The following is a 23,663-nucleotide window of genomic DNA, read 5'->3' as shown; positions in this document are numbered from 1 at the left end:
AACACAACTTAAGTTATCTATCCACCAGACTCAAATTGTCTACTAAGTTTGAGTTTAATACCAATTTCAGTTCATTTGGGAAATGCTTTTTCCTGCATTTACTCAAATTTGAGTAAAAACTCGAACTTAAGTCAAAACTCAGACTTAAGTTTGTTTCGAGAAATCGGGACCTGGTGTTCGCGAAAAGTTGAGCATATCCTGCCCCAACGGTTGCATACGTTGTACACACAAAGGCTTATCAATTGCTGACTATATACTGTGTACGTATAGCAAAAGTCAAACGAATTACATGGTACATCATATTTGTCACTGATATATCAAATTTCGAAGTGTCCTCCACAACAAAATAAACACATAGGATGCTAGTGTCAGATAATGAGTAAATCAGTGCCGGTCTATAGCGGTACCAGAATTAGCTACATCGACTGACTTGTTGTCCCAAATAGACCATCATTGACTCTACTGCACAGTTGTGTTGACCGCAGTACACCGTGGTATCTACGATCAAAGTATGGTTTACTACGGTAATCACTAATGTCCAGTATGGTCAAATACGGTCCTTTTTCCAAGGTACATGTACTTCCAACCTACTTCAATTAGTTCACGATACTGGCCCTGCGGTGAAATACGTTCACATGGAGTACGTATGAAGAGCTTTGTGTCTGTGAAAGTCAAATATGTAAACAATGCACATAAACTGATCGACTAACGAATACAAATCAGAAGGTCCACGTGCCACTAGCTATTTGTTTATGATAAGGACACTTAGATACCACAAACAAGGAAATGATAAGGCATGTTACCTCGCTACCAGTATGGCTATGGCAGGTGTATGCAGTGCTCCCTTCATGTAATTGGATCTGTAGTGTGTAAAGATTTGAATACATATTGGAGTTGCTGGATATCATCTACTGTCTAAAATCACTGGATGGTAAGTTGGATTCAGAAACAGAATGTTAATGTGGATGATATATGCAGCTAGCATGGGTTGGTTGTTCAATAGATAGTTGGTGTATGAAGCTTACGTGGGTTTTAAAGTACATGATTGATGTATGCAAGTTACGTGGGTTGGTTGTACAATACTAACAAAATTAGTAGGGGAACCTGAACGTTCAATTTAAACAGGAAGTATAAGCGTTAACAAACGTTTCAAAGACATACATGTTATGAACGCACCGCCATTTCTCTTGATCACCACCCCCAAACACAACGCATGGGATGCACGTGCACAACGCAGTAGCCCCATGCACGTGCCTTGGACGTCATTCTTGATTTTGACCGTGTTCAAGAAGGAAGAAAAAATCACCGCAGACCAATAATTTTGTTTATCACACAGTTGTTAGTGTTTGTTTCTAGCCATTATGTTTTTTTCTCAATTTCAATTTGCAATGCGACGTATGCAACGTGATGAACGTTTACGTGCAATTGGCATATTGCCAAAATGCCCTACCCAGCGTGAAGTGGCTAATATCTTACATGTTTCTAAGTCAGTCTTTGGAACAGATATCATCATTCCCAAAATGTTGAGGTTCGACCCTGTTCAGATCCTCCACGGTCAACAACAAGAGTACAGGATCGTTTCTTTCGGAACCCGGCTTTAGGAAATCGAGCTGCAACGGCCAATCAAATTGCAGCAAATCTGTATCAGACTAATTCGAGTTACGTGTCAGACGATTAGGAATCGCTTCCATGAGGCTTCCATGCAGCTCACTTGCATGCTCAACGGCCCCTACTGGAATTATATACTGACATCCTTTGTTGTCCCATTTGCTAGGCATTTCGGTCGTTATTTCGTCTTTCAGGATGATAACGTCCGTGCTCACCGCGAAGGTATAGTCAACAATCAACTCCAGCAACACAATATCTATCGTTTGCAATGGCCAGCAATGAGCCCTGATCTTTCCCACATCGAACACGTCTGGGACATGATAGGGAGACGTGTGCGTCAACTTCAAAGGCCGCCGACTACGCTGAATGAACAGGAGGAATGGAACAGACTCCCCCAGCTGGTCATTGAGAGACTCATACGCAGTATGCCTCGTCGTCTGAATGACTGTCTAACTCTTCGCGGTGGAATCACACACTACAGAATGAAAATCGTACACATGCAAATTTCACGTCATGCATCAATCATCTTTCAAGGGCGATTACTGTAAAAAATACTTTGGTCATAAGGAAGCGAAAGTTGTGATGCGCTCTCAAAACATTCAGTATTATCATATCAACGTTGATATATCTCACGTTTTTTTCAATCGTAAATTAAAAATGATATTCCCCTACTTGTTGTGTAAGAATTTATATGGTTGATGTATGAAGGTTACGTTGGCTGGTTGTGCAGTACATGGTTGGTGTTGTATTCTGTTACTGCAGAGCTGTTAATAACAGAGCTTCCTCTTCTGACTCAATGACTAGTTTGACTATAAACAGTTTCCTGGATCTTGGCGCAGACGTTGGCTTTAGTGTAGCAGATGCCTCGGGAATGGGAACTGATCCTATGGGCAAGCAGTGATTACGATGAAGGGTCCTCTTCCTCTCTTCTCCCGTTTCTCTCTGCAAAAGAAACACAGGGATATCCGGGTTTGGATGTGAGAGAACAACAAACGGACCTTCCTCCCGGCCATCTGCCAACTTGTGTTTTCCGTCAGAGGCAAGTGCCTTTACTAGTACTCTGTCACCAGTCCGAACTCTAGCACTGCAGATTTTCAAGTCATAGCCAGTCTTCTGTTTATTATGGTTGCTGATTTGAAGAAGCAACGGGACACTTCGCACGCAGACAACAGTACACCATGGCGATACCTATATAGCCAGCAGTTATTGCACCTGTTTGGTCGGAATCATAGTAGCAACCACAATACCCATCTCAGGAGCAGCATTAGCCATTGTCCCCCGCAGGACCACAGGTTCAAAGGTGGAATCAACCAAAATCAAGAACCTCCCAGGAACAGCATCATACTAGACATCTAGATACCCAAGAGCCTATTTGTTTCCGATACAACAAGACACCTACAGTATGGATGTCAAGTGAAGTTGAACCATTCCCAGTTCTGTTAAAACAGGGAGACGACTATGAATCCATACACCATGGTATATGGCATTTAGAACTCTGCCATCTCACCTCATCTCATCTCATTACCAGAACCATTGTCGATTTCCATCATGATGACTGACTGACTGACTGAGTTTGGTTTTACGCCGCCTTTAGCAATATTCCAACAACATCACTGCGGGGGACACCAGAAATGGGCTTCACACATTGTACCCATGTGGGGATTCGAACCCGGGTCCTCAGCGTGACGAGCCAACGCTTTGACCATAAGGCTACCCCACCGCCCACAATCATGATGAGAAGGTTATGGTTCAAGTTCACGTTTCCAATGTAAGCACACCACAAGCCCTGTTATGCGAGCTGAATGTTGGGTCCATCAAAGATCTCCGAGCCGAAACACACCTCAGGGTGAAGGTCAACAGACCATGGATTTCAATGAGGCTGAAGTCACACCTGAACATCTCAGACTTTGAAAGGAAACCATTTCACAGCTTCTTGATGTATTTCCCATTCGCTAGAAGGATAATATATCTTGTTGAGATTTCTTGGATTTTATTCGATTGTGTCACCTGGATTGTGTTTTTGCACGCCCACACAACTCCAATAAACCATCGCCCATCAAAGAACAAAAAGCGTTTGTTGTTGATGCGTGAATGTCACAGCCCTGCTACATAGTCAGTGTACGTGGGTTGCCTGTACAATAAAGGTTTTTGTATGCACCGTACATAGGGTGGTTTAGCCTTAAATGGAAGCTTATGAAATGTATACACGAGGATGGTTACAAATAATAGAGACGAGACGGTGTTAAAAAGGGTGGTTGTACTCTCTCAAGTATTTGTATATTGATATATGTGTGTATATTGGTATGTCGGTACACATATGAATACGTATATATCCGTGGCAGTGATCTTAACGGGCACAGTTTTATCACTTTGATTTATCATTCCTAGTCACGTAACCATGCATATTGCCACCAAGGCCACCGTGCACATACACAACATGAAGAACAGGTTATATTTGTGAGCGAATTTCAATTGAAAGCAAAGGACATAAATCGCCTACCACTCTGTTAGATAGTTCGTCATCCAACCAGGAAGTCACCTATTACTAGACTATGTATATACACATAACAATCATTGGACCACTCACAAAGAAAGTACTCAGCATGGTTCAGTGTAATACCATGCATAGGTCCTCGTAAATAACGTGACGAAATCCTTTCCAGCATAATCTTAATCATTAGGATCAAGGATCAGAAATTCAAAGACATGATTTGAAACATAAAAAACCCACATCATAGGTCAGATCACGTGTTTACGGAAGCGTAGTAGGGCCACGGTGAATTTTTTTAAAGTCTCATTATCTCCTACGTAGGACTTAGTATCTCCTACGTGGGATTTAGTATCTCCAGTTTAGGACTTAGTACTTAACATCTCTTATCATGGTTGACAGGTGAATCCTTTTCGTTATGGTATTCAATACTTTCTACAAGTGTGAGAGCTGCTGTCTCAGCACTGAAGTCTTTTCTAAAACCAAATTGGACGTTGTGGGGAAACGTTATACTTTCAGCTGTCCACTTTTCTATTCTGATAAGCAGCAATCTTTCAAACAGTTTACTGAGAATCGACGTTACTGTTATTCCCCTGTAGTTGGAGGGGTCAGTTTTACTTTTACCGTGGCCTTTATGCAGGGGCAGAATGTGCCCAACATTAAAAGCTTGTGGAATGTACTCGTAAGTGATGATATTGTTGAACAATATCATGATATGCTTTTTCAGGGATTTACCATTAGAGTCTACTATCATGTGTTTCATTTACTATCAGAGTCCACTGTTTCGTTCACTATCAGTGTCATGTGTTCAACTAATTGTTGCACATTACTACCATGTGTTCAACTAATTGTTGCACATTACTGTCATGTGTAGGACCGACTGTTGTACTTTACTGCCCTGCGTTCAGTTTGCTCTACTATTACACGTTGCAGTTAGTTCACTCTTATATGTGGCACTTTGTTACACTTTACTATTATGCGTTGGACATTTCAGAGGTCGCTGAACATTTCAGAGATCGTGAGTCATAATCTGCGTGCACAGACCTGTCTTAGAATATCGGTGGCAATCAATGCGTACTTATTCCCTTATACTTATACAAATAACTATAATGGCAATCTTTTGCCTTTTTTAATTTCGTATTGTTGTATTTGAACGCCACACACAACACTTTTCCACCGCAGTCAAGTCAACTTGTAATCAATCACGAAAAAACAAACCGCAAACGAGCGTTGTATCCGATCTAACCTAGCCCTATCTGAAGGCAAGCAATAACTTGCGGAGGACGTGTTTCATATCAGAATCCTACCCAACACACCCAACCCCCACCTGTGTGTGTTTGCGTTCGTGTGTGTGAATGGATGCATGTATGATAGATCAAATATAACCATACCCAAAACTCCATAACTGCAATTAGATCAAGGTCCACGTCACCCTAACGTAATTCACACACACAATAACACTGAATAGAAACACTGCGTTAGTGTCATGAATATTCACTGACTTGCATATCTACAGTACAACCAGAAATTATTGAGAATTTAAAGATTGTAAAAAAAATTCACTCATTACTCACGTATTAATGTAAATATTAGCAGAACATAATTCCAGAATCAAAGACAGGTGAACGTAGGAGATACTAAGTCTTACGTGGGAGATACTAAGTCCTGCGTAGGAGATATTAAGTCTTACGTAGGAGATACTAAGTCCTACATTGGAGACACTACGTCATACGTAGGAGATACTAAGTCGTACGTAGGAGATAGTATGTCCAACGTATTATTATTTTATTTTACGTAGGAGATAGTGACACTAAAAACTTTTTTCTCTGTGGCCCTACTACGCTTCCGTACGTGTTTAATATTGACAAAACATTTATAAATAATATGAACACGTATACGCCTTGTGTTTGTGAAAAAGTGTGAAAAAACTCCGTAGACACGTCCAAAAATCCATAGAACATATATGATGTTGAACATAAGTGTTTAGTTATGCACTGATTAAACCTTTGTCAGACATCCCACAAGAATGGCTAGTTCCTATGAAGAAACATACCGTCTGGAAAAGCCGCAGATCCGGATGTTCCTTGAGTCTGACAAGGGGAAATGTGTGGTGAAGTCTCTGCAGGATCAGGAAGGATGCATCATAGAAGTGAAACTGTCAGAACCTGGTGAGTTGAGACTGTGGAAGATGGGAAGGTAGGTCTGGGTTGAAGTGCTTGTTATGTTTTGGAAAAGTGTTGGTTCAAGAAAATGCTCGAAAAATATACATTTTTAAATGACATTCGCCTGGCATGCTGGATGTCTTAATAATAATAACAATAACAGGATAAGATCATAAGGCTTCCACTCCCAGATATATCAACAGTAAGAAAAAACGGTTTTTTTTATAATGGTAGATACGCCCCTGGTATCCTGTCCATGGTTAACGAGTCGTGCCATATTATCCAGTTGTTGCATCACTGAGGCCAAACAGACAGTGATTGGACCTTTCCAAGCAGCCTTCGTAAGACGCATGGGGTTAAAGTCACATGAACACAATAGTGTAAACAAAACAGCAAGGCTTTTCGTGATAGTACTGTCAATGTCAATCAAGTAGTTACTTGTGGTCCATAGTGCAGTTAAAAGATAAAGTATATTTAGGTCCCATATCCTTTATCGCTGTCGATCTCATTTTGAATAATCTGCATAAATATAAGACTTTTAAGCGTAGCCTAGTATGTTGATATCACAGGAGTTAAATACAATTTCGAACATAATTCTATCATTATAATATTTCTGTAACGAGGTAAGAAAACTGTTTCTTAAGTGTGTATATTTCTTACATATAAAACAGACATGGTATTCATCTCCTACCAAATGAAGGTCACAGTTTTAACATACAGCTTCTGTATGAGGCATATTTAAGTCTTGGAATATAGTTATATACAACTCAGGTTGCAAAAGAGATTTTATATTAGCATAATGGACTAAGAAAGTAGGAGACTTCTCTAAACTGTGACACCATGTTTTGAAATAAATATCTCTTAGACATCTTCTAAAAGCAGGCCAAAATCATGTTCTTATCACCAGCATCTTGGTATATCCACACATACGCAAAACTGCAATTAAATAACACTTGTCTCACATACGATGCCCAACTGACTTTACCATTCTCATCTAAGACTTTAAGCATAACACAACTTTAGAAGGGGTATCGACTTTCTTTCATTCGCAAAAGTTTAATCCAGTACTTAATTGTCCGTATATTATAAACATACAGTTTCACCCAGAATAACCTTTGTTTGGTTAGAATTTACTCAAATCAAGTAAACGTTTAAATTAGCATGGGCTTACACATGGTTGTTGCTAAACAGGTTGGGCAAGCCCTCAATACTATCTAACTATAAAGCTTACCAACTTATCGGGCTTACGCGAAAAATATGGCTTGCTACGCGCCTGGGCCCTTATTCTCGAAACGATCGTAGCCCTAGGAATTCTCAACTTTGATCGTAGGCAATGTGTTAAGAATGGGCTTAAGAAGTTCGTAGGGCTACGAACGTTTTGAGAATAGCTAGCCTGGATACCGAATGTGAACTGTCGATACACGGGAGGAGCACCCGTTTGAAAGACTCTCTGGTGGTACGGTGGTGAGTGTATATATACTATAAGAAAACCGCATCTTTCAGTTCATGGACTGCTTGTAGGCTTCTTCAGTTCAGGCAATGCATCTAACCATGTGCTTCGTCACATACGTGAGGAAAAAGACTTAGTTCAGAGTTTTTAAAAAGGTACACAGGTGGTGACGACCTGGTAACAGTGTTATCAGCACCTTGGTGACCGCTGTTTGAGGTTATACAGTACACAGGAACGGATATTCAATATACAATGTCAACATACAGCTGGTTGGCTGTTCTCCAGCATTTATCAGTGGATTATTTCCGAATGAAATGGTGAACACTAGATACCTAATATCGGTAAACCAAACAGAGAGCATTTACAGTCAGCGTTTTCCTTAACGTCACGACAAACCTTTTATTTGTATGTTATAGTTTCTGTTCGTCTCTATTCCGCACAAGCTAATTTTAGATTACTTTATCAATACTCACTTTAGCAAATATTACTTTGATAAGTCAGTTATGATGTGTATGTGTGAGTCTGTGCCACATCAGAAGTTTGCATTCACGGCACATATGCAGATTGTTCTCTCCGTGGTAATTTTCAGGATCAGAAGAACAGAACTTTTATTGCTTTCAGGCTGTTAAACAACAGCTTATGCAGATCAATATACAATGTCACAATGGAGACAAGTTTACATTATATATAAATAATTGTTTACAAAGCTACATAGTCGTCCTATAATCATTCATCATGATTTTACCAAAAATACTCAGTTTCCGTAAAACACTCAGTTTACAATTGTGCAGCACAAAGGTTATCAGTGTCTGGATGCTGGTAGTAATACAGCTGTAGATAGTGTTGTCTTTGTACATTCAAATATGGACATTTTAGTACAGCATGGGATTCATCGCTGGGACTAACATTACACAATATACATTTCCTATCATGTAATGAAGTACATTTGATAAATTTAGGAGAACAAGTCATTTGATTCTGCCATATATATGAATAACCAGTTTGAGTAAAGATAAGTTCAACAAATGGACATCTATGTATATGAATACAGGTGTAGTTATCATGATATAAAATTCTGAATAAAAGATGTGACAATGTTCTATGACAATGTTCTATGGTTTCCTGAAACAAGCCATGCAAAAAGATAAAACAAAGAAAAAAAAACAGTAAGAGAAACCATGTTATGTCTAAACATTCTAGTAATGAAGTTATCTTCTGGTACAATATTAACATACAGCCCTTATGTATATATATCTCATATATGCCTCACATTAAAGACACCGAAATATGTGCAACAAGCAGTAAATCGATCTTTGTACTGCGGTTACCGAAACAGATCACATTGTTTTGTTGTTACAGATATTTCAACACCACTCAACTTGTCCTTTCTCAAGCAACAGATACCAGAGGTCGCAGTGAGTCAACTCAGTAAACAGTGACTGGCGCGACAGGGACAGACTAGCTTTAACTAAAACTGACAGGACAGACGTAAGCTCATATCATTACTGAACATGAAATCATGCTCAGCTGACCATAAATTTTAAGGCCGATTCAAACCGTTAAGATGATGTTTAATGTTTGCGTTGGCGTTAGGATCAAATCTTTGTGTAAATCTTTCTTGGGTTTGCCGATAACTGATTAAGCTTTCTAATTGATGCTGAAATATGACGCTGAATCTGTAAGGGTTGTTTCATCGTTACGTGACCTTGATCATATATTTTAAGTCTCAGGTCATTGTTCTTTAACTTAAATTTACATTCGTTTAATCGGCGTCATTGTTAAGAAAAGCTGGAACTTGACATAAGGCATCGGTGTTTTTGCAGGATGACGTCATCGTTAGTTCCATTGGACCAAATGTAGATATGCTGACTGGACTACTTTCCAGATGTATTTTTAAGGCTGCAGGGAAAGAGATAGGAGAAGAGTGTAGGAATAAATGCCCAGCAGGATTAGGTGTTGCTGAGATAGTTGAGACATCTGGCGGAAGGCTGAAGTGTAAAGCAATATATCACTGTTGCCTGCCCCGTTGGAAGAGCAAGATGTTTAGATCAGACGAGGTAAGGCTGATTTTAAGCAGGTTGATTTTTCTTGTTTATCCTTTACATTTCACTTCAATCAACATAAATATATCCTGATAAATATTGTTGCAATAAATTCTTTCCGGAAACAAGATAGTCAAGGATATGTACAATAACGTTCAATAATACAGTTAAAGTGAGATATTTACGTTGATGACAGTATCCATTGGCGGACACCCCCAACCCCCACTTCCTCTTAGAAAATCCCTGGATCCGCCTATGGTATCCGTTGTTTTTATTTTGTAAGGTGTTACGACAAGTAGTCACTGAGTGCATCAGCAAAGCTTCGAATCAGGGATACAAATCCATTGCCTTTCCTGCTCTCGGATCTGGCAATCTTGGCTATCCAAAGTACGTTACAGCAGCGGCCATTATTGACACTGTGCGGGAGTTGGACAATGTTCCTCTTTCCCTTGTGGACGTGCACGTCGTCGGTCTTCCAGAAGACCTTGACTTTAAAGAGGTAGGTACTTGACATCTAACGTTGACGTAACTTTGACTTCAGTTACTGCACGTTTAAAAGTATGTGTTGCAAAACGCGGTTGTGCCAAAACACATCAACTTACATCATGCATCGCTCAATACATTTAGATGATACCTCCTGAACCTTACCTTTGCATGTTATCCATGATGCACAATGTTGATGTATATTTAAACCATGATGCTAATACGCGCATTTTGTATATGTGACAAGCACGCAATGATTGTTCAGCTGGCAAATACTCATAAAAAAACTTTCGTTCTACCATAAAGAACGGTTACGCCATGCATCGAAACATGTTTTTATCAAAACATAATATACTATCCCAAAAAAGAAATGCATAGGCGTTTTGTATTTAAAAAATCTATTAATTACCTATTGTGTTCAAACAATCATCAAAATATGTAACAAAAGTGTTGATAACATGATTTTACACAAATGTACAAGTGAAGAGTCGGGCTTTACCTGTAAATGTTGATTTCTTACAAGAATTAAAAAGGCATCGCTACAACGCAACAGAAATCACCTTCCAGTTGAAATTGTGCAGCAAAGAGCATGCACTGTCTGGATATATAAATCCAGATTACTTTCGGAAATCGGCATCCGTTTTGAAGGAGTTTCAAGGTCAAATCACTACGTCTCGTCTTGACGCTGCGACACGGAACATCGCCATTGAAAGAATGCACGCTGGAGATTACCAATTCTGTTGCAAGGCGTCTGAATGTTAGTCTGAGCATGATATCACGGCTTGCAGCTCGTTACAACCAAACAGGTATAACAAATGTCTCCGTACAGGCAGAACTTTCGAGTCACCACTGCAGCCCAATATCGGTACAGTCCAGAGCTCCAGATAAGATTTAGCTCATGTGGGTACTGTACCCACTGTAAATTTTTGGAGTGGGTATTGTTAATGTTGAGTGGGTATTTCATTTTCCGTTACCCACTGCTTTCAAATATGTGCGCATTTCAGTCATTTTACTCACCTAAGTATTATGTCATTGAGTAAGTTTATTAAGCAGGTATGTTCTGCCTTATGTCATACCTAATCAAAACCTACTTAAATATTATGGAAATGATTTCATAAAAAAATCACTCATCCTATACTGACAGTTCAACACTTGTCCTATACTAACAGTACAACTTGATAGCAATCGATGTCTTTTTCATTACGCAAGCGAGTTTTTATAAATATATTTTGTACGCATTTGTTTTAAACTTTTTGCGTATCTAACATTTTAAATGCGTAATTGGTACGCAACAATTATTTTTCAATGCGTAGTTTGAAATTTTCTATGAGTATTTTACCCGGATACGCATCTTATCTGGGCCTCTAGTACTACATTTGCGTGATCGTACTGCCACGTGTGAGAGCACAGCAGCCAGGGTGCCTGGACTTCGGAGGATATCCGGTCAAATTGTATGGAACGGGTTGAGAGAGAGATTGGGCTGAGAGCCAGGAGACCCGACGTCGGGACCATGCTACGTGGTCACCATCGCGCTCAACGTCTCCGTTATGTGAAATTATCCACTAAGTTGTATCGACAATACCTTCTTCTAAACTAATGAAGAAATTCATTTCTTAAAGTATATTTGTGGACGAGTTATCAATGTTTGAAAATACAACATTTTCGCAACAGATTTTCGGGTAATGCGTTTCTTTTTGGAATAGTATATAATATTCTTTATGTACACGTACGACGTCACGTCAGCAATATAATCGCAGTCAATTGGTTCATTTACGGAAAACAATTCCTGTGTTGAGACCAGATTCTCAATACTCCCAAATTCCAATCACGGGCCACCGCCATGGTTTCCAAGCTTGGTGCGGGGATCTTCAAAGAGATAAACATTGTTGACAGTCCAACTTTCAACTGACAGCCCGAGAGATCTTTTCAATATCAACTGCAATATGAATGGGAAAACATCGTTCGAGATCATGTCATACCGTTTGTGACCTAACGTCAAGTTGCAACAGTCAAGTTGCTCCCATTTGTTGCATGTTGAGAAACAGACTTTGTAAATCTACACTACCATGGCCGGTTGTTTCTGAAGATCTCGCAGTCCCCCTTTCACCCTCACAGAATATATCTCGAATAAGATGGTTCTATACCTATGACAGGACCAGAACCAGCTCATGACGCCAGCTCAGTTTGGTCAATCTATGGTTCACCGTTGATATTTGTAGCGTCTCCCAGGGTGTTGTTTTCAATGCGATGGCTCTGCCTCGCCTGTCACAGTGCAAATGGTGGTCCCGTCCCGGCTGACAAACGTTTCTTACTTGGGGTATTTTTTATACTTTATACCTTTTTTCATCTCGAACGATAGTGATGCGTGTGGTGGGTGTGCTACTTGTTGCCTATGGGAACGTTTCCTTTAAACCTTTTATCATATTTATCTTTGATTTGCATTCGTCACTGAAATCATCACTGCCATCCATACGATATGTCTTGAACATTTCAGGCTTACACACGACACCTACACAAAGTCGAGGCTTCTGAAGATAATAGCTCAGGTAATTCATAATATTTGGAACAGAATTCAGAAACAAAATTTCATATATATATTTCATGTATATTCTAATTCATTTCCTTGTGTATATATTCTATTTTTGACAATCCAAAGCAATTGCCAATTACTAATTGTGTCTTCATAGAAATCATTACGATTGGCGAAATGAGCCTCGACCTTCTCGAAGGAGAGATAACTGACTATTGTTCAGATGTCATCGTTCACCCCACAACAAAACAACTGTCATTTGATTCAGGTAGGACAATTATTCACGACTCATTATGATGTTAAAATTTCTTATCATGCCCTAACCGACTCTAATTGTACATGACGACCAAGACACAGTCTTCGAAACTCTTACAAGAGGTGCATGTACTACAGATATATGACTTTATGGTGAGCTGGTTCTTGTTTTGATCCACTCCTACATCAAAACTGTTCAAACAAGATACACCCCTTCAAAAGATGTTGACTTAGCGTTTTTTCCTATAGACATTCCTACCACATCCATAAATAGTGTTCCTGATATATATGTTGAATATGTTGTGTGTGTATATATATATGTATGTCTGTTCTGTTGAGGTGACGTTTCATCAAGTTTGAGACTAAAATGTGGCACCAGTTTTGTTGAAGAATGTCAGCATGAAGGTATGTACATTTGATAGAAACAACAAAACCCTTTCCACATCCATAAGAAGCAGAGTCAAGGATACGGTTCTGTCCATATCATGAGTATATATTTGTTTCATCAGTATTACAGCTGTACGATATGGTTTGTAAGCAAATCGAGTCGGAACCAGACAATCCAGTGATTGACACCATGAGATACGATGACAGATCCTGTGTTTATGAATCACTATGAAATAGTAATGATACCAGGTGTTCACATATCCTGGCCCACCGGTGGCACCCATCATAAACATATGCAAAGTCTTGTCAGTTATTCACCGGTTCGGGAACGTAAGGTTCAAGTCTAGTTGTTCACTGGTTGAACCAGATTTAATTTGTATGTATGTCTAACGTTATCATTTTTAGTTCTCTTACACATACAAACATGCACAAAAGCATTTCCACAATCATAAGGAATCTCTGCTAAAAGCAGAAACTTTTATACAACAGTAGCATAAAAAAAACAGATGATACCAAGTGTACTTTAAGTCAAGTCAGTAATTAAACTTTATATCTCGACTAAAAATACGTATAAACAGCACATGACCGGGACATACAAGCGCCATAAGCGTGTTCGTTATAAACGTAGTTTTCTCTACAATTATGACAAAGACACTGAACAGGCCGTGTCTTTATTCTCTCATACATCTGTTACTGAACAGACATTCCCCTAAGTAAGTCATGATGTTTTCAGAAAGTGCCATGAAGGAGAATGGCGTTGTCCTCACCGGGGCTCCAGGCTTACAGTGCGAAAAGATCCTACACACTGCACCTAAACATTTTGGAAGTTGGAAGAAAACTGTAAAGGAATGCGTCAAATACGTGGATGCGATGGTTGAATACACGACCATTGCTTTCCCTGCTGTACCACCTGGTAAGTATCATTCCTTTTATCATACAACACGACAATAAAAGCGTTCTTATCCTTTCTTTCATCACACATCACTGCAATAAATAACAACAGTCTTATCTGTTCATCACGGTGTCGCGGTAATAAGAGTAATCTTATTTTGATTTATATCATACACCAAGGCATCAGAAGGCGCTCATGTCCTTACTATTACCATACATTGCTGCAATAAGGGCGTTATTATCCTTACTTATATCCTACATCAGGACAATGAAGTCGATCCTATCCTTACTTTGACAACACATGACGACATTAAAGGTATCCTTACTTCTAGCGTACATCGCGACAATGAAGTCCTTCATTTCCTTCCTTTACCATACTTCACGGCAAAAAGGACGCTCTTGACCTTGCTTTTATCATATGTACAGTTTGAACAGAAAAATGGAATGGAAGTGATAAAACCTATACTCACAAGTCACTGATTAGGTTGTTATATGTCATGTGTGCATCCACATTCAGTCAACATTAAACAGATATGCAGCGGCGTTCCCTTGAAGAAGGACTCAAGAAGGCAGCCTGGGAAATGGTGGGAGCAGTTATGACCTTAAAAACAACTGCTGTGGAAAGGATCCGAGTCTTCTGCCCCGACCAGTCCAAGTTAGCCACGTACAAGGACGCAGTGTTCAGGGCTATACCAGACCTCTCCACCGAGGCAGGTATGTAAAAACATTTATGACCTAATGAATGGTAGGTGATGTAAGCAATTTCAGAATTAGAAGAGTGGCCAAAAATTACACTGGTATAATCAGTCTTGTATATATAGATATATACTTGTTTATGATGCAGTCGGAAGCTCAAATGTTTCGTCTGTTTATGGAAATGCTCTAGTCTCTGATATTCAAACGGCACAGACACTTCCCAGTTATATACTCAGCAGTAGAAAAACGTCAGTACGAATTCAAATTTAGATAGGCACTGAAATCAAATCATTACAGAAATAGACATAATAAGCGGATCAAAAACATTTTTTGTGTACAATATCTTGACACATCAATGAATAACTGAGCACAATTCCAAGACATTACGTGAACGTTTGCAGTCCATTCAGTGAGTGAGTTAATATTTAAAGTCACATCGGCAATATTTCAGCCATATCGTGGCTAAAACTAGTTCTAAATTTATAATACATACATATAATATATAAAACCCTGTCAACGAACCACTTGCGCAGTCCATTCAGACTCTTGACTTCAGTATCAAGTGTGACCACCACGAGCAGCAATAACTGCAGCACAGCGTCTATGCATGGAGTCCACCAATCTCCTCTGAATTTCATCCCAAAGATGTTCAATCAGGGTTTAAATCAGGACTAAGGGCTGGCCACTGCATAATGCTGACACCGTTCTGCTGTAGGAAGTCTCGTGTAGCTCTGGCAGTATGGGCCCGGGCGTTATCATGCTGGAAAATGTTGTTCCGGTGACGTGCGAAATGTGGTATGACGTGTGGTCTGAGAGCATGGTCGATGTAGCGCACCGCTGTGATGCCGCCTCCTCTCCCTGGACCAAGGTTCTTGAACACCACAGGACCCACTCTCTGGTTCAGGCCTATTCCACCCCATACCATGATGCTTGCACCTCCCCATGAGTCTCTTTCCATAACACATTGGTCTGAGTAACGCTGGCCACTTCGTCGCCATATTCTTATTCTGCCATCTGCAGTTGATAAGCAGTACCCACTCTCATCTGTGAACAGAACAGTTCTCCATTGCCTGTATCGCCAGTTTTGGTGTTGTGGGGCAACCCGTAGACATTCACGCCGATGACGAGGGGTGAGGATAGGTCCACGGTAAGGCCTACGGCAATGGAGGTTCCCGCTGTTAAGATGTCGGTGATTGGTCTTCCGTGTGTCTGGCGTGCTGTTTCGGATGCCTGCATGAAGGGATTCTGTACATGCTGTTGCACAACATGGCGGTCTTGTCGTCTTGTGGTCGCCCTTGGTCTGCCAGTACGGGGGGCGATCATTTGTGGTGTTGGTGGCCCGGAAACGTTGCTGCAGCCTGTAGATGGTCCAAACGTTGACCTGCAAGTGATTGTCAACGGCTTGTGCAGTGTGGCCAGCTTCAATTCTTTCAAGGAATGTCTTTGCTCAGGTGAAGTTGGAGATATCAAAAATATACAATCAAAACATTAAATGAGATTGTGGTTATCCGTTCTGGGAAAATTCCCAACTGACGTTTGTTTTTGCTGCTTAGCTTTCAACAATTCCTTGTCCTCTCTCAAATGTCTTTAGTTTCGGTCAAACAGTTTGCACAATCTGACTATATCACGAGCATGTGTTGGTTTGACGCCGTTTTCAGCAGTGTTACAACTCAATTTATTTTTGAACTGTTTGAAGCACGGGTATTGGATCATAATAAGGACTGACTGACTGACTGAGTTTTCTTTTACGCCGCTTTTAGCAATATTCCAGCAACATCACGGCGGGGGGACACCAGAAATGGGCTTCACACATTGTGCATATGTGGGGATTCGAACCCGGGTCTTCGGTGTGATGAGCCAACGCTTTAACCATTAGGCTACCCCACCGCCCCTCGTAATAAGGAGTAACAGAGTTAGGCAATTAGCCATTACCGACAACGACAGACAAGAAAAACATATTTGGAGTTATCTCCCTTCAAGCGATTTGCATTCGCAAGATATCGGTAATTTCCGTACATGATACGTGACTCAATTATTCGAGATAAAGAATTGCGAACACGAAGTATCAGCGGGTAACATAGGAAATGTTACTACTTGCTTGTAAGTGGGTTATATTGAAAATATACTCTGCAAAAAAAAAGAAACGCACAGGTGATAATGAAATTTAAAATTAACTTTATTTTATTTCTATGCAAACAAAACCCGGTTACTTTAACCAAACATAATGTATACTTGTTCATATCCATTAAGAGTATCGCTCAAACACACCATTTCATGAAATATTGTTGTTTGATGATGGTTTTTGAAAATATCATGAAATTTTCACGTGTAAATGACACTTCGAACGATATGCACGTGAAAGTTGCTTCACCTATGCACCAGTGTGTAGGGTATATGAGGAAGGCAGTTTAACGTGTTCAATTCACTTTCAACGCCAGTTTACTGACGAATTCAACATGCCACGACTTAGCGAAGCTGACCGGAACATCGCCATCGGACGTCTTGAGGCTGGCGAATCTCAGTCATCAGTTGCAAGACACTTCAACGTGCATCACACAACAATTTCCCGTTTATGGAGGCGCTACAATCAACTGGGCTCGACCCGCGACCGACCTCGGAGTGGTAGACCACGGGTAACCAATGCTGCACAGGACCGCTACATCCGGGTGTTCCATTTACGTAACCGGGCCGTCCCAGCAACACAAACAGCAGAGAACGTCCCAGGCCTTCGCCGCGTCTCCGCCCAGACCATCAGAAATCGCCTCAGACAGCACGGGATACGCCCTCGACGACCTCACGTAGGATGCACACTACGACCTTATCATCGCCTGGCACGTGTTCGATGGTGCAGGAACGTCCAGAGATGGAATTGGAGACATTGGCAGCGAATTTGGTTCAGCGACGAATCTCGTTTCCAACTTCAAAGACACGATGGTAGGACGAGGGTCTATAGACGGAGAAACGAACGTTACGCCCGTAATTGTGTAGTTGAAGCGGACAGATTTGGAGGGGGAAGTGTGATGGTATGGGGGGCCATTTCTTACAACGGAGAAGTGACTTGGTGCACGTCCGTGGTAACCTGACTGCAATTCGTTACAGGGATGAAATTCTGCAACGTCATCTTTACCTGTCATCAACCCTCAACGTCACGTTTTCCAACAGGACAACGCCAGACCGCACGTGGCTCGCATCACGATGGACTACCTGACGAATCAGAACATCACAGTTCTTCCCTGGCCTTCAAAATCCCCCGATTTGAACCCAATAGAGCATTTGTGGGACCAGCTTGGGAAACGCGTTCGACGTCGTCAGCCTCAACCCCAAACGTTGCAACAACTGTCTCAAGCCTTGCAGGAGGAATGGAGGAGGATCCCCCAAGCACGGATTCAAAGACTGATCATGTCCATGGACAGGAGGTGCCAAGCTGTGTTGCAAGCTCGAGGTGGTCACAACAGGTACTGACCTCCACGCCATCTGTACGCCCGGTGCAATGGTTTCAGAGACAAATGATAGCTGCATGTTGTAAAGCTGACTCTTGACAACATCCATGTGAAATTTTACGTTCGTGCGATCATTAGTTAAAGTTTTATTTGGAAACAAAATAAAGTGTTTACATTCCTGAGTTTTCACCTGTGCGTTTCTTTTTTTGCAGAGTATAATAGAAGAGCCCTCAGCCATTTAGAAAACGACAATTATGTCTGAGGTAAGATAAATGTCATTGTATCCCATTTGCGTATATTGATGCATATCGATTATCGATGACTCGATTCTGTACAGATCGCTTCAAATAACTGGGATATTGTTGATTGCGGTGTTAATGAACTAACAGAAAGAACAAACAATGTCTTATAAGCATGTCAGTGAGTTATATACGTGATAACTGGGATAACTCATATCATATCCAACCGTGGAATATCTCAAGTTACGTTTCCGGTTAACAGGAAGGCTGAAGTCTCGTATGAGGGCACTTATAAGGAACACCTCAAAAACAGAGATGCCAGCGGATGGTATGCTTGAAACACCTGGCTGTAGTGTAATGACAAAGGTATGTTCCACAATGATAACCCTGTCATTTGTGTCATTTTCCATCACCATTGTCTATATATTGTCAACTAAGCCATGGGCATCATTTTGTATTCTATATATCATGGGTCATCAGCGTGTCGGCGATTTAACCAAACTTCAGCCTTCAACTTCAAGTACCATATTTTAACGTCTTTTGGTATGACGCGGTCGGGGATCGAACCCGCGACCTTCCGCTCTCCGGGCGGACGCTCTAACCACTACATCACGGAGGCGTTCTCTTACTTATGTAGACGTACTGCAATGCAGCTAAAATTCCAAAAGTCATTTATGTCAGATATGATTCATTGGCATAGATGTTGTGTAGTGAGTAAAGGGTGAGTGAGTGAGTTTATTATGTTTACGCCGCAATTAGCAATATTTCAGCAATATCACGGGGACACAAGAGCTACACATGTACCCATGTGGGGAATCGGGATGACAGGCAAACGCTTTAAACACAAGGCTACCCATCACCCTAGGTGTCGTTTAACCTCTACCATACATATGGTGGATATATTTCGAACAAAAGGAATATATCTCAGTAAATTAAGCTACTCTGCATTTCATTTCTACACTATTACCCGTCCTTGAAACAACACTGTTCTGTTCCTCTGTTCCTGTCAACCTCAGACGGAAGATCTTGTGGCGTTCGCGGAGAAAGAGAGCGTAGTGGTCAACATAGTACACGGTAGTGGAGAGGTACATCTGAAGGGACCATGCCACCGCCTCACCAAAGTGTGTCATCATTTGGATGAGACGCTACAAACAGTTGCTGACTTTGGTTTTGTGGGTAAGTACGATCTGTTTTGCTATATATCTGTTGTGCTATATACCTGTTGTGCTATATATCTGTTCGGCTTGTACCTGGAACTGTTATATTGCAGTCTACTTTATTATTCTTACAGATTGCATAAAGTGACGTATTGGCTTGAGTTTTCCAGTGGCATTAAATATGCATCAATGTAGACAGGCTTCAGTCATGTATTTTTACTTCTCGGTGCATGTGCCTGTTCCTTTATGAAGCAACCGACCTTGACATAATGGCTGCTTGCTGAAGAGAGGTAGCAGAAGCTGTATACAAATGTTTATTGAAAGAATAAAATAGTCAAATATGTCTTGGTCTTTTCACATTTGCCTAACAATTGTGGAGAAAACTGGTCAAAAGAGGGAATGAAGTATTCTTTTCTTCAATTTCACTTTAAAAATAAACATAAAAAAACCCCAAACCAACCTGTACAATTTTCTAACGTAAATATTTGTGCATGTCCATCTAGCTTATCCCATTTGCTGGGAAAGCGTCGAGTCTGACCAGAGGGTTTTCAACGTTGCTGAAGGAAGCATAGAATACATGAGGGTGAAGAACAGTTTCATGACGGCATTGGGTGGAAAGGGAAAACGTGTCACCATCTCTAAGGTAAACAACGTTGACACCCAAAACAGAATTTATCAAAGTGACCTGATTAAAGCAATTCTTTTGAAAATGCATATAAAAATGATCGTTTCATGATCCGAAATATTTGCATTTGGATCCCGTGGTGCAGTAGGAGGCTTATGAGTATCTTCATGTCTCACCTCAGATTGAGAGGATTCAGATTCCGCACCTGTACAGACAGTACCAGATCGAGATGCAGACTGTCCAGAAGGAGCATCCCTCCAAAGACAATGAACGCATCATGTGGCATGGAACTGACGTAGAAGCTGTTCCCAACATCAACAAATATGGATTTAATAGGTCTTACAGCGGAAAGAACGGTCAGTTGACTATCGTATTAACCATTTAAATGAGACCAGTGATGAACATCATGAAAGAAAAAAACATTATCACATTGAACGAAACATTTGTTATTAAACAAATTAAAGATCCAGATTTTAGTCATGCTCATTTAAATAGAATTGTTTTCATACGCTTTTCATGGCATGATGGTTATTTGACAGTGATACATATGGTTATCTGACAGTGATACATATGGTTATCTGACAGTGATACATATGGTTTGAATTGGGCTCAGTTGTTAATTAAGATAATTATTAATTATATACATGAGTGTATAGTTATGATGTAGTGTTTGCAGACATTGTACTCAATGTTCTGTTTGTATTGCACAGTTTATGTTAACATTCAGCCGAGTGATGTGCAGGTTACTATATTAAGACCGGGAGACCGGAATGGTGTGGAATTTTCCGAAAAAATCCGGTGTCGACTGATCAAGATGGTTAGGGAAAGTTTATGAAACTATTTTCATTTTCACGTTTCATCTCACGTTATACAGATTTCCAGGTTGAAATCTAGTGTCAAATAGGTAACATTCTGTGTGCACGTCTATTGAACACATAATGCTTTTTCTACAAACCCTGATTAGGTTTTCAGGTTTGAAAGGGCATACTCGTTCACGTGTGCTTTACCAAGATGGTTGGTTTAAAGCAGTATATGGGTTTTGAAGGGGTATTGCTGTTCGGAACCCGACAACAAGCATTTACTTTTCATCCAAAGTGGCAGGTGCTAACGTTAGGGCAGGTCATGCACTCTCATTTCGCGAACGCGTGTGAAATATGTTTTCAGCAATCCATTCATAAATGTTTCATCACCAAGTTTGCCTTGGATAATCAAGACTAATTACCTGGCATTACCATTTATAACCGTAAGACTATCATCTCTCCATTTCCTCCAACATGAGCTTAACTAGTGTAACAGCAGTGTTAAACCAAGCTCCCTTAATAACTTTACGATACCATTCATTTTTCAATTTTCCGATTTCAGCTACCCTGTTCGGACAAGGTGTGTACTTCGCCGTGGTTGCAAGCATCTCTTCTATGGACAAGTACTCTCCACAAGACACCTCTGGAAACAAATATGTCTACAGGGCTCGGGTCCTGACTGGCAGATACACCAAGGGGGATGCTACTATGAGGGATGCTCCCCGCGTTTACCGTACTGGCTCTGTCAGGTATACCTCAACCACAAATGACACTTCACGACCATCGCTGTTCTGCATCTATCGGGACACACATTCCTACCCAGAGTACCTGATCTCTTTCCAGCTGTCAATGCCTCAAACATCATAGATCAGAACTCGGGACAGCGTCAGAAGGGAATGTTTCCTGGGACACCTGTCAATCATAGACTTGAGGACCTGCTTGTGTCACTTTAAAATATATTTTACGTTAATATCACCTACTTATACATGATCATAACTGCTGAACAATATTGAACAACGCTTGTGTGAACAGGGGGTTTATGGGTTATTGTGTTGGACATTCAGCCATTTCAAACATTGTTTGCAATTGTCTATTACAACGCATTACGTATTTTAGGCATTACCACTGTGTTGTTAGTTGTTAAGTTGCATTTTAACGAAAGCCTTATATCGACAACATGATAGAAGGGAAACTTGTGATCCGATATTGCATTAGAACGAATATTTTGGTTTTTTCTAAATGTCATTGTCTGACACTACGGTTTTGGTAGATGTATTTTTGACATTCGCTTTATGCTATTAGTTGTCTAGTTCCATTTCTATAATTTTATAAAAGGTGATGGTATTTGTCAAATCGAGGACAGGACGACATTGAAGCAGTCTATATGCGCGGAATACTGCCTGGCCTGCACTTTGCGTACGGCAGCTGACCTCTGCCAATATTATCATTTTCTAATCTAAATGTGCCACAATACCCCTTCTTATCTTTGTCATGAATATATATATTGTTTAGTTACTTGGTGCTTTCTGTCCTGTCCTGTTTGCAACTATGATCGGTGTCATAAGAGTAACAGAATACAAAGTAAATGTGTTTTGGTGAACAATAGTTTGCAACACGCCACATTTGGTCTATTATGTTTGAATATTCTCGATATTTTATAAATTGTTCAGTTCTTGGTTTTAAAACAAGACAAACGCATGCTTGTGTGCCAGTTGGTACCACAATAAGCCCGGCGACCATGAGGCTTGAACAGGTTATGTAGCTCATTTACTTAGTTGGTAGTTGTTGTATTTGGTACTTAGTCAAAAGATGACGTGAGCGTCCATAATTGTAAAGGTTCAATCTTCCAGAACCAAGTTTACATTCGCCATGTCTTGGCGCGTTGTTACAAATGGAGACAACTCCCGATTATCTAAAAGTATTAACTTCAATTACACGAAATTGAATCACTTACTGTGACAGTATTATGTTCATCAACATCAGTATGCAAAATAAGTTATTGCATAGTTACTTAAAGTAGGGTGTCGATGCAAATTAAAATGGCAAAACCCTTTCCTCATGCCAAAGAATTCGGCCAGGAGCATAGTCGAATGTACAAGATGAATCACTATCAAATAGTGATTATACTATAAAGATGAGTCTACTTGCCCCACCGGCGACACCTGTCATAAACACATGGCTAGTCAGGTGTTCATCTGAAAATGGTTCCAAATAGAACAAAACAGGGAACTTGTGGTGTAAATCAAAATGAGAAAGTGCATTGGTCATCATTCTTGTCACAAGTGCGTCATTTCTGGAGATTTCCTCAACATATCAGCAATAAACCTTTTCAAAAATACTGAAGCCTTGAATGATGCAATTTGATCTAACTTCTTCTGAGCAAGAGCCGTGCGCCCCTCCTTGAAAACGT

The 23,663-nt window shown here is 40.4% G+C and overlaps 2 protein-coding genes across 5 annotated transcripts in view; both read left to right on the top strand.

Annotated features, from left to right (window-relative positions):
• The window catches only part of LOC124268142, a 56,924-nt gene that overhangs the window by 17,720 nt on the left and 15,541 nt on the right, over positions 1 to 23,663 (top strand). The gene's annotated exons all lie outside the window — the stretch shown is intronic.
• LOC124268141 (protein mono-ADP-ribosyltransferase PARP14-like) lies at positions 841 to 22,873 on the top strand. Of its 2 annotated transcripts, XM_046703157.1 has the most exons (15): positions 841 to 931; positions 6,110 to 6,264; positions 9,068 to 9,123; positions 9,532 to 9,765; positions 10,034 to 10,249; positions 12,728 to 12,779; positions 12,921 to 13,031; positions 13,358 to 13,423; positions 14,139 to 14,318; positions 14,828 to 15,010; positions 18,934 to 19,037; positions 19,688 to 19,847; positions 20,332 to 20,471; positions 20,635 to 20,809; positions 21,816 to 22,873. In XM_046703157.1, exons 2-15 carry the CDS (start codon positions 6,123 to 6,125, stop codon positions 22,118 to 22,120), a joined length of 2,124 nt encoding a protein of 707 aa, XP_046559113.1. In that variant the 5' UTR covers positions 841 to 931; positions 6,110 to 6,122; the 3' UTR covers positions 22,121 to 22,873. The 2 variants fall into 2 exon arrangements, with proteins under 2 accessions (XP_046559113.1, XP_046559114.1); XM_046703158.1 differs by lacking the exon at positions 841 to 931 and having other exon boundaries at positions 6,226 to 6,264; positions 9,068 to 9,196.

The sequence above is a fragment of the Haliotis rubra genome, unplaced genomic scaffold (assembly GCF_003918875.1).
Source record: "Haliotis rubra isolate DU_JTF1 unplaced genomic scaffold, ASM391887v1 Scf1364, whole genome shotgun sequence".
Classification (NCBI taxonomy): Eukaryota; Metazoa; Mollusca; class Gastropoda; order Lepetellida; family Haliotidae; genus Haliotis; species Haliotis rubra.
This window is presented reverse-complemented; position numbering and strand designations above follow the sequence as displayed.

Bases quoted from the DNA above. Each gene is read 5' to 3' on its own strand.
- LOC124268141 (XM_046703157.1), top strand. From the start codon at position 6,123: ATGGCTAGTTCCTATGAAGAAACATACCGTCTGGAAAAGCCGCAGATC. The intron at 9,124-9,531 runs GTGAGTCAACTC...GTGTTTTTGCAG, and splicing joins AACAGATACCAGAGGTCGCA to GATGACGTCATCGTTAGTTC. The intron at 20,810-21,815 runs GTCAGTTGACTA...TTCCGATTTCAG, and splicing joins GTCTTACAGCGGAAAGAACG to CTACCCTGTTCGGACAAGGT.